The 12,788-nt window shown below is 32.8% G+C and overlaps 1 protein-coding gene across 1 annotated transcript in view; it reads left to right on the top strand.

Annotated features, from left to right (window-relative positions):
- Positions 1 to 1,846: 1,846 nt before the first annotated feature.
- The window catches only part of LOC106106092, a 54,693-nt gene continuing 43,751 nt past the window's right edge, over positions 1,847 to 12,788 (top strand). The window contains exon 1 of the mRNA XM_013286621.1: positions 1,847 to 2,114. Within this exon, the coding sequence (XP_013142075.1) occupies positions 2,015 to 2,114 (100 nt within the window). The 5' untranslated portion in view covers positions 1,847 to 2,014. The remainder of the gene's footprint in view (positions 2,115 to 12,788) is intronic.

Below are 12,788 nucleotides of genomic sequence, written 5' to 3' on the forward strand. Positions count from 1 at the left end.
AATTTAAGATTAAATCTAAATTGATTTTATGTAAGTATTGGAAACTTAATTAATTCTATTACAATGTTTTATAATAATTCAAAATATTCATTTTATGGATATTTGACAAGATGGTGACAGAATTAATTTGGTTAACAAAACGGTAATTCTAAAAGTTATTTTATATTAAAGGTACAGTCAATTTCTTTAGTCTAATAATTTATGGCTGAACATATAAACCATACATAATATCTTGTGAATTAAATACATCTACACTAACATAAAGAAAAAAACTTTGCTTGATTATAATGAGATAACTCAAAAACTACTGGGTTAATTTCAAAAATTCTTTCACCATTAAATAGCTATTTTGTCAGTGAGTAACATAGGCTATGTTTTATATTATTTTTTAATTCACGCGTATGAAGTCGCGGGCGAAAGTTAGAATTCAATAAAAGCGTCAATTTTCAGTGCCACTGACATGCCCTACACTTAGCATGGGTCCAATGCTGATATGAAAATGTGTTTTAACAATACAAACCTCTAAAATTATCATTATTTCTTACTATATATATGTACACCTTTATAGATCCGGTCTATTTATTAAAACTGCATTAAAATCCTTTGCAGAGTGTTAGAGCTAAGCGTTCATAGTAAGACAGGAGGAAGACTGTTTTCTACTATGTAAAGTGTTGATGACTGTACTTTTACTTCATTAAATGCATGTTAATTTAAGAAGAAACATGGTATTTAGTTCAAGGTTCAATGTTGACCGTGTGGTCCTCTAGTTAAGTTGTAATGCTCAAAGATTGGAGCCAAATAACATCTTTATTATTTATGTTCCCATTGATCTGTGATCCTATTGACTTACTAAGCATTCACAATAATATGTATCCTTTGAGGACGTCACATTTTTATAAAGGTAACGAAACTCGGTTGCTGGGGCATTGTTATTGTGCTCGCATAGTATTGTCGAGAACTTGGTCGCTCACATTGTACTATTAAATAAACAACTCAACATTTATTATTAAATGAATAAAGTTGCTTGGTTTTATTTTCCTTTACCTAACCCCAGAGCGGGACATAGTTTAGCTTGGCCTCTTGTACCCAATCATATTGGTTAGCCTACAATTAAGTGCACGAAGCAAGTGGTGATAGTAATGTACAAGTTAAGCCTATAGAAACGATTTTTTTGCTATATGCATACTTGCACCTTTAACGTGGAAGTGATAAACTTCCTACACAGATTCAATATATTGGCAATCAGTATAAAAATACTTGAATTTAAATAAAAAAAATTCAAATTGCCATCAACTCTTAAACATGAAAAATGATGACGTTGAAACGGCTACGTTCATTGTTGCCATATTCAGGTACAATTCAAGAAATCGAAAACGAATTTTCTTTTCGCTAAACCATACTCAAACGATTTTTTAATTAATATAAATGTTAACAAAAGTTTAAAATTGTGAGCGGGGGGTTAACCGAGGCTTAACTTCACACGATTTTTTTTCAATTTTATAATCTGTGAAACAAGTTATTGTGGAAAAAACAGATTAGATATAATGATGCCAGAATATTAAATTTCCCTATAAGTATAGTAATTTTTTGCACCTTCCCCATATAGTATTTACATTAAAATTTTCTGCACCTACAACGTAAAAGCTAATTAAGCTGTTTTGAAAAAGAAAAAAAGGTTAAACTAATTCGTTGTCAATTTCAATATATTAAAGTTAAAAAGTCCAGTACATGTATGGTAAAAATTAATTTTATTACTAAGAATTTTTGAACACAACACTTTTACTGTTAAAATTAAAACAAAACAAGGAAAATCTATACCAACTACATGGCAACATACTGACTTCGTTTGTGTTGTGTTATGTCAGTTGTGATCGTAGCCAAGGAAATAATGTTGTGTTGTGCTGTTGGGAATATAATTTCGTATTTTTATTTGAACTAAATATGGTTTTTCGATTAATTTCGTTGTAAGTTTCAATATCTAGTGTACAACGGTAACAACAACGGCCAGTGTAAAATGTTTAAATGTGATATTTTGAGTGTTTGGTGCCTGTTTCTTGTGTATTTCTTATTTTTAATAGCCCTGACAAAGGACACCGTTAATGCTCAAGAATTAAGTAAGTTTTATCTTCTGTCTTGATTATGATGTTTAAATTAATTTGTATTTCAATAAATAAAAATAAGGTAATAAGTAACACACATTATTCAATTATTTAAAAAATAGAATACTATTATATATATATACCCCAAAAAAAAAACCATGCGAAAAAAAAATTGGTAAGAAAGAAACTTTACAAAGTATAATATTAAGTCAATTTATTTATTTTACCAAGTGAATCTATCTTCATAAAATATTTGGCTCTATTTCTAAATTTCATTAATATTAAATGTACACATATTCAAAAGATTATAGATTTAATAATCTAGCTGCAATAACAATAAACTTGGTAAAGAGTTCAATTGTTATTACAGCAGTGTGGAAAATAAATTTAAGGGGGTTGATCAATCTAATTGGTGTATACTTTTTACTCAAATTTCTTATATGATCAACATTTTTGAAGTCCATATTAATTGGATGGGTAAATAAGAATATATACAACTGGCTTAGAGCACTGACCTGTAAATCAACAGCAAATAACCAGCTCATGATCTGGCTAGGACTTTAGGGGAGGGGCAGCTACAATGAATATAGTCTTATTAGAAGTTTTTCTGTACTTTAATTTTTTTTTATTTTCCACGTACCTCTACTCTCTCCTAGCTTTACCTATAATGGACAGGCTAGGCTATAACAGTCCGGTGCCTGTATGATTTTCGCCATTTTGGCATTGACTATATCAGATGGTAGTGGTGGGGAAGTTTAAAACTAATAATATAAATAGAATTGTGTATAAGTAACTAATAATAGAAATGTAACTAATGTTAACTGGCACTTTTAAGCTGGAATGCAGCAAAAGTTGTAACATCTAAACAATGTTCTATCTATCAATACAGATTAGTAGTTCTGGGCTATTGGACTTTATACATCTGAATAAAGAGTAAAATGGTATAATAGGGAAAAGTCAGACTTACAGAAAACAGGTGTGAAGTGGAAGCAATCTCCTATTTTGTCTGATGAGTGTGATGCCGGAGACTTGATTTTAGCCCTTTTTCCTTCTAACCTTCTCTTAAGAGGAAAGAATTGATAGAGGAAATACACAGGAAGGGGAAATATCCCGTTTATGTACATCTGATGTTGATTGAGTGCACACAATGCATCTACAATTGCAGTTGTCTATGGGCAGCGGTTACTTCATCATTTTGTCGGATTCAGTTGGCCGTTTGCTTAGTAACCACCTTATAATATAAAAAAAAACTTCTTAGTTTTATGTTTATATAGTTTTTCAAATGTTTTTATCAAAATTTGTCACAGAAGGATTATGATGATTAGAGCTGGTATAGATGTGGTATATACCCAGTTGGAATCACTTTGTGATTGTGCTATTGACTCTTCCAAATTGTCCCTTATGTCAGTCAATTGTGGTCGGTGTTGGGCTTGCATCTATAGAATTATTATTATAGATATATCAGTTTTAAATTAATATTTATTTATATTTGGTTTATTAAAATCATTACATGATTTTACATAGATTTCTTTTTTGCGTTAATAATCCAGATACACATACAACAACTCACAATAATTATGGATAAACACTTCTTGTATAGTGTCAGAAATAATTTGAAGCAAAAATACTATAAATCTGAATTTAACTTTAACTTTGCAGTTTCATAAATCTTACTTCGTAATAATGTTATAAATGCAAAAGTTTTGATGTTTGAATGTCAGATTTTGTAGCCAAAACTGCTGAATAATTCTCAAAGAAATTTGGCATAGTCCAAAAGAACTTTTTTTTCAAATTCTGCGCATATGGATTCGCGGGCGAAAGCTAGTATATTATAAATATGTGATACATATGTACTGGATATGTATATAATTAAAATAATCTATGTTTAAAAATAAAGCATCGAATGTTAACAAAAGTTTACTTGAGGGGTGAATGTTCGTTTGTTACTCTAAGGGTACGTTTATGACTATGGGGTGATGAGGGATGCACGTGTTTTTTTGGTAATAAACTTTGTTAATAATAGCTGTAGGTTGAAATGTGCAACGATTGCTTTAAATACGAAATAATTCGTAAAATATATCTTTTGTTGAGAATATTAAAGTTTTAGTGTAGCATCTAATATATATTTATTTAATTAATTTCAGTTTAAAAACTGTTTTCTGAAATGTCTGTAGCTCTGTTATTTTTCCTGTTGTTTCAATAAATAACAATATCCCACGTATTCTCTTTGTACGAACCACTAGCGTTTAGAACCTAACAAGGGAACTTTAAAAAGACACTTTTTAATGATTAAGTATCACTACATCGCATTATATAAAAAAAAATCGTTACAGATATGTTTAAATAGTAATAAAGTATACAGAAAAAAATGTCTAATTTGACTTCATGTGCCTATTGTTACAGACTAATTTTATTATTAAACCTTTTACCAGTTATATTCGTCAATATTTTACATGCTATGGAACGATGGCGTCCCATGCAATAAAATAAAATGCACGTCGTTTGGGAGGCAACGCACCCACTTCGTCAACAGCTGTTTATAGATCGACAATTATATGTTGACCCCTCCCAGCACAGCCCAGTGCGTCGTCAGGACTGGTAAAGATTTGTTACTAGGGTGACCAAATAGTTATGATTATTTTATTTTATTATCCGTATTTTAACTTTCTTTTCTAACAAAAAGAGTTGAGCAAAAAAGGTATCATATTTTAGCGAAAATTTTTAGATAATTATATATAGAAATCATTGGGATTAATCAAACGGGGTCTATGCGAATGGATTTGAAAATAGTTACAATATTCTCACAAATGTTAATGTCAGTTTTATTTTATTAAATTTGTATCGCTAAATAAATCTGTATGTCCTGAATTATGATAACAAGTGTGGTCCAAGTATTAAGAAGTTGGCAGTCCATGTTACACTGGTCGGTGGTTATTTCTGGATGCAACACTATGGGAATGGTGACTTCCACGCGGGGACACGACGCGCTTCCTTCGTGACGTCACGTCCGAATGATTTTTAATTAACTTGTCCCTTCTCTCAAATAGTTTTGTACACTTACATTGTACACAATGTATTAATGTGTTATTGTTTAATTAAGTCGTTGAGTATATTTCATTGGAATTTAAATGTAATTAGTACAGTTTATTGTTTCGCAAAATAAAATGATTTTTAAAGTAACACATTTATATTGGGCAACAGATAGTATTCTACAAAAACACTTTTTTATAGAATACTAACGGTCGCACGCGACTCCGTCCGCGTAGAATTAAAAAAAACACAAAAGTGAGTAGTCTATGTGTTCTTCCACACTATCCTCTACATCTAAACCAAATTTCATCAAAATCCTTTCAACCGTTTAGGCTACAAACTAACAAACATCCATCTAAACTTTCGTATTTAATATTAGTATGACTAGCTGTTATCTTCGAAGATCGAAGCAAATGAGTATAGGAGTTAGCATCTAAATACCACACAACCCAATACTAGTTAGAATTTCGTATAGAAGTTCATTCACACGCCCCTAATAATATTTTCTGCGGGGGCTCAAAGTATCCACGCTGTCGGCAGATATCAACAAACAGAACAATCATAATAAACGCGGGCGTTCGCATTCGTTACAATCAACTGGAAACTATCAGATATTGATTGATTACTCGGCTTCTTACTCATACAAACAATAGATGAGTCCGCAAAATAAATGAAGTATAGTTGCCTCCATTCGCGGTGTTGCAATTACGGATTGCCTATTAACCTGTTAAAGTAGCGTTAATTCCAAATAACTGTAGAGTTGTTATAATAATTTTGTAAAAAGATTTGACTTTTATGTAACAAAATAACTAAAAAACTACTTGATCGATTTCAAAATGTTTTTACCATTAAAAAACTACGTTAAGTGAGTAACATAGGCTATATTTTTTAATTTCACGCTGACGCAGTTGGAAGTAATCTTACTAGTTGTACTTCGATCTAATATTATAAGTGCGAAAGTTTAGATAGATGGATGGATGTTTGTGATAGTTTGTAGCCTAAACGGCTGAACAGATCTCGATGAAATTTGGCATAGATGTAGAGGATTGTCTGGATACATAAGCTACCCATTTTTGTTATTTTTAATTCCACGCGGACGGAGTCGCGGGCGAAAGATAGAAGTTACATATTTATGAAGTTTGCCATCCTAGAGTGGTATTACTACATAAGTCTGCATAATTGCCATGAATCGATAAATTAACATACGCCCTCTGAAAATAAGGTTAGCAAATGTAAAGCATTTTAATTATTCTACCTGTATTTGTAAACTTAACCTTTCATAGACTGTATAAGGTTGCAATGTAAAATTTACTATTACCAATTAAAGTATGTGTACGTTACTAATGTCAGGTTAAAGTGTCAATAGACTAAAATATTATACACGAGCTGTTGCCCGAGACTTCGTTTGCGTGGTATTAGAAAACATACGAACTATATAAAAAACAAAAAGCTACGTATCCCTCGGGAACCGGACATTTCTCGGGAATGAACCTTATCCCCATGTGTACTCCAGACTTTGTTTTATATCTGTGCCAAATTTCAATAAGATATGTTGAACCGTTGCAGAATGATCGAGTAAACATTAAAAAACTAAATTATTGAATTCTAAGGGAACCGTAACTATTCCCGGGATAAAAAGTAGCCTATGTGTTCTTTCAGACTATGCCCTAAACCTGTGTCGAATTTCATGGAGAACCGTTCAGCCGTTTAGGCTACAAACTCTAACAAACATCCATCCATCCATTTAAACTTTCGCATTTGTAATATTAGTAAGATTTAAAGAGCTATTTATAGTTTTAAATTTAAACCTATATCATTTCCTCAAAGGCCGGCAACGCATCTTTAGTTCTTCTGGGGTTTCGGATGTCCATGAGCGTCGTTGACCACCTCTGTGTTCTCGCCGCTCGTTTGCCCCCCTTTTATTATAAAAAAGTCACCAATACCTTAATAACTTGTCGATTTTCTCATTAATCTATTAAATAGTGATGCAATAGGATGTACGGATGAAATAGTTAAAATAAAATTGTACTTTTTTACATGTGGAACTCGCTCCATATGTTTTAAAGCGGGATTTCGAATGCTGGACTGCATTAACTATGAGCCATGTTTGTGTATAGTTATGATTATACGGGGTATGATACGGGGTCGGTGGAACCATGAATCATAAATGCTTCTCAAACTTTGAGAGTTAACACGTTAATGTGGGATTTTTTGCATTTGACTAGCAAGACGAATCGGTAGCATTCAGCGTGTTCAATAGAATGACGAAACCCACAGGGATAGAAAGTGATTACGAATCAGTGTGGCGTCTTGGCTTTCAGCAAATAACTAGCTTTTGTCCGCGACTTCGAAAGCGCGAAATAAAAAAAAACTTAATTGGTAGCCTATGTGTTCTTCTAGACGATCGTTTACATCTGTGCCCAAATTTTACCCATAGCCGTTCAGCAATTATGGCTACAAACATCCATCCATCCATCTATCTAAACTTTCGCATTTATTAGTGAGATTCTAGAACGACTAAAGTCCTAATGTACTATAAAGTCTATGTCGATATATCTATCTGGTATATAGTACGGCAATATAAGTACTTTAGTTTGAGAACCGCTGGTTGTACAGTACACGTGCGGCCGTATTCTGACATTTATTGTTCTCACTGCTGACCCCGTTTCCAGGCGAGACGGCTGGCACTATCCAGGACATCTAACTGATTACAATCTAGGGGTTTTTTGATTGAATAAAAGGATTATCTACTTTATTTTAGAATTTTCGATATAATAATGAAAAATAATAATAACACTACAAAGTTAATTATAACCTTTGAATCGCTTGTAATTTGTGTGGTTGACATATCTATAGGTAACAGCTAGAGTGCATCATTACCACGTTCAATGCTGCTATGATTTTCACATATTAAAGTGAACGCAGGAGGAGTTGGTGGCACTTAACGTGTTAAATATACAAGTGATCGAGTTGAACAGGTTATAAGATAATATTAGTATACTTTAAGATTTCCTGCATACGGACATCTTGATTACAATGGCAAGACGCCACGCTGGGAACGTGTGTTGAATATTTTACAGCAAATAAACAGTTAAGAGTACGTTTAGCTGATAACAGTGTATTTGTGATGAGGTTAACAATGTACTGTTAAACAAGTAATGGGGACAATTTGTGTGGCCAGCAGTGTAATGCATTAAAGAATAAGTACACTTGATGTCAATTTATTGGTTATTTTTTCGCCGTGAAATTGATACAATTTATGGACAGTTCTTGTGGAAGATAAGCAGATAGAGGAAATGAGCACGTAATCATTACGGTTGCTTCCATATTTTATTTTCTCGTATTTAGCAAAAGGCACGTAGAGCCAAGGAAATAAATTCACACCCCGCCTAAAATGGAACATCAATTGCATTGTGAGGTTCAAATGATATATCGAATTAGTCTCTTAGGAAGTCTTTATTGTATACTTCTATACTACTATTCTTAATAGGAAAGATTTGCATATTTATGTATTGAAATAACTCGAAAACCACTGGCCCAATTTCCAAAAATTCTTTCACCATTAGAATGTTATCGATGAGTTATATAGGCTATAATTTCACGTAGACGAAGTCGCCAGTAACAGCTAGTATTTATTAATTAGTCAAAATTATTTACCGAAATAAGGTGAGGCTAAAGCTTTAGTAGATGGAAAGAAATAAAACTAGAAAACGAGGCGCGCTGGCCATTAGGTAATTGATTCTAAGGGCGTTAAATAAAAATGTTTTAGACGGCAACTGTTATGCTAGAAAAAATGTTACTAGCAGCTAATTTATTTGGAGTTGGCTGTATCACGCGATGCCTTTGCCTTTGGTGCTAATGGCGGGAATTAATTTTTTTTTGTACCTGAATCACTTTAATTCACGAACATAATTAATTGACTCTTCAAAGTAATTTGTAATTTTTTTACACGAGACTGCAAAAAATTGAAATTCGACCAGAACCCAGGTATCCTAGGTCTATATAATTACAATTATAATGAAGGAAAAATTGAATTTTAGATTTGAATTTTGGCATTCAAATTACCAATATTCTTAGATATTTTAATAGCCAAATTCGAGGATTTCTAATATTATAAATGTAAAATTTTAGATGGATGGATGTTTGTTAGAGTTTGTAGCCTAAACTGCTGAACGGATCTCGATGAAATTTGGCATAAATGTAGAAGATAGCCTGGAAGAACACATAGGGTATTCACTTTTGTTTTTTTCAATGCCATGCGGACGGAGTCGCGGGCGAAAGCTAGTAATCAAGATAAAATGGAACTGTGTTCGAACTATAAATGAAATATGTGCACGCAATCGTACTAAAATTTACTGGGAAAATCGTGCCGTGAGAATTCGTGAAATACCTTTAGGTTTAATACACGGTAGGCTTTATAGACTACTAGCTTTCGCCCGCAACTCCATTCGCGTGGAATTAAAAAAACAAAAACAAGTAGCCTATGTGTTCTTCCAGACTATCCTCTACATCTATACCAAATTTCATCGAAATCCGTTCAGCCGTTTAGGCTACAAACTCTAACAAATATCTATCTAAACTTTCACATTTATAATATCAGTATGATAGGCTAGTGTTGTGTTAACATGTATTTCGATGTTTTAAAATGTAGCCAAAGAGCCCTCAGTCACTTTGAGAGTGGTTAGCCTTGCTCGTCTTGATAAAGGCCGTGCTATCTTGTGTTTTAATTTAAATTCTACTAATATTATAAATGCGAAGGTTTAAATGGATGTTTGTTAGAGTTTGTAGCCTAAACTGCTGAACGGATCTTGATGACATTTGGCATAGATGTCGATAGTCTAGAAGACCACAAGGTACCTTTTTTAAAATTACGGACGGAGTCGCTAGCAAAGTTAACTATTATAATAAAAATCTGATTTTGGTATCTATGATTTGTTTAGTTGTTTCCGTGTGTATTAGACTTATTGGCTGTTGGCCAGTTTGTGCTGACTGTTGCGTGTTCGATAAATAAACAAGCGTCGATAACATTGTTGGTAAGTTCATTGACCTGGACGCCATTGTTTCAAGCTGAACACCTGAAGTGGTTAATTTTAAACTCCTTTATAGTCGATGATGGGTTAATGATGGTTGCTACAATAGCTGGTGTTCTTTAACAATGTTCAATCGACAATTGTATTTGTATGCGAGTTGGTATTGCAAATGTCTTAAGTAACGGAATATAAAAACTGCCAAGGAACAGGAAGTGCCAAGTATCCTATTTAGTCACGCATAGAATATCCGGTTATTGTACTCTTAGGGCAGGTTATGACGGATATGAAATTGCTCCTTAAATTTGTAACAGTTTGGTTAAATAAGGTTCTTAAGACAAATCACTGAAAGTTCATTTTTGATTAATTGCAGTGATCTCTATAATGTGTAGAACTGACTTCTAGTATATTCTTTTCATATGTCACGTACTATAAACGGATCGAAATACAACTGGTTCGTAGTGTCTCGTTTTATATGTAAACTATAATGTTTCCACTGGCCTTGTATGTAGGCCTGGCTATTTAATTGGCTCAATTTATACCGTCTCCGTTCACATATCGACAGTAGCATCAATTTTGTGTTCGACCACTTGTTGAACTGTACCGTACTCACAATATGTAGAATTAAAATACATTTAGGTTTAAATTATTTTTTAAAATTGTTGTTATGTCCGCTCTATACTTTACTTTTTGAATCTCTTTATCTCTGACAAATCTAATCGCGATACTAGCGCCACTCGTGCCTGGCAACTTTATGCGGCTGTAATTAATTATTCTATACTATTATTATACAGAGGAAAGATTTGTAATTTTGTATATATTGAAATAATTCAAAAATTACTGGGTCGAGCCAAAAAAAATACCATTAAAAAGCTACGTTATAATTGAGTAACGTAAGCTATGATTTTTCTTTTTTTAATTCCACGCGGACTATGTTGCGAGCAACAGCAGTGAGGCTATAATTTTGTTGCTGTGAAGTTAATAATAATAACTACTTAAGTATTTAATTTGTAAGGAAATAACAATTCTCCCTTGTTGGCATTTACATAGAAAACATTGTAATTAATATCAATAGAAGACAATCTAAAACAGTAACCATCAAGCTGTCGGTTGAAGCGAATGCGTTTTGTTCTAAATTTAAAAGCGCGTATCGTGTCTGGGAACGCTGGGAACGAAGCGAAATAAAAAAAATGCAATCTGTTGGATTAGTCCGGTTGACAATGAGGCTACTTAAAAGTTTTTTTTAATCTATACTAATGTTATAAAGAGGAAAGATTTGTATTTTTGTATGTATCGTAACTTAAAAACAACTGGACCGATTTCAAAAAATCTTCCAACAATAAAAAGCTATGTTATCAGTGAGTAACATCTTGCTATTATTATAAATGCAAAAGTTTACATGGATGGATGGATGGATATTTTTTAGAAACACATAAAGCACTTTTTTTTGTTTTTTTTTCGTACCGATCAGACGGCGTTGCAGGCGTAGGCTAGTAGCTATTTTTACTATTTGTTTTTAGTTTCACGCGAGCAACATCTAAACCTTTATTAAAAATATAGAAAAATAAAATAAAAATGCCGGCAAAAGGAGTGTTGGTCGTCGAAAGAAATCGTGGTTACGCAACATCCGAGAGTGGACAGGAATTGCGAGTGCCGCCCAACTGTTTCGCCTCGCAAGAGATAAAATCAAATTTGGAGAACTGACCGCCAACCCTCGCTAGTCGGAGAGGCACCTTAAGAAGAAGAAGAAAAATAAAAAAGAACATTTACAGTTTTCTATTGATACATATTACACTGTAACAATTGCAATGGTTGATTTATAACGCCAGGAAATGTCATAAAGGTTCTTCCTGGCTGGTGACAAAGAAAATGTCATGCTTTATTGTTTTGACATTATGTTAAATGCAGAGATATATAGCGGCATTGTAAACTGTTTTGCTTTCCATATATTTACCTAATAGCAATTTCAACAAGTTAAGACAAGACGGAGTTCTTGAAATGTTTTGTATGAAGATTTAATAGTTTTGTATAAATTTACTGAAATATGACGACATTTGTTGGAGACAAAATGAAGAGATTGTGCTCAATGTGCTAATATATCTATACTAATATTGTATAGATGAAAATTTTATGTTTTTTTGTATGTAACGAACATATGCAAAAACTTTTAAACCGATATACACAACATTATCACTTAGTGACATAGGCTACATTTCTAAATATTTTTAAGTCCGCGCGGATTAAATCTCGGTCAAAAACTACTTATTTATAAAAATCATAATATCTTGCCATTATCACAAAATAAAAGTTTGCATATTATATGCTTTGCTAGCCATGCGAAGACGGGACGGAGAACTAGTTTCACAAATGAAAGTAATAATTTTAAGATGCCGTGTACATAAAGTTTTATACATTTTTATATGCAACGCAAGAATTTATTCTTTAACTAGCTTTCGCCCGCGACTCTGTCCGGGTGAAATTAAAAAAAAAACAAAAGCGAGTAGCCTATGTGTTCTTCTAGACTATCCTCTACATCTGTACCAAATTTCATCGAAACCCGTTCAGCCGTTTAGGCTACAATCTCTTACAAACATCCATCCATCAAAACTTTCGCATTTATAATATTAGTATG

Source organism: Papilio polytes, unplaced genomic scaffold (genome assembly GCF_000836215.1).
Source record: "Papilio polytes unplaced genomic scaffold, Ppol_1.0 DF822400.1, whole genome shotgun sequence".
NCBI classification, from domain to species: domain Eukaryota; kingdom Metazoa; phylum Arthropoda; class Insecta; order Lepidoptera; family Papilionidae; genus Papilio; species Papilio polytes.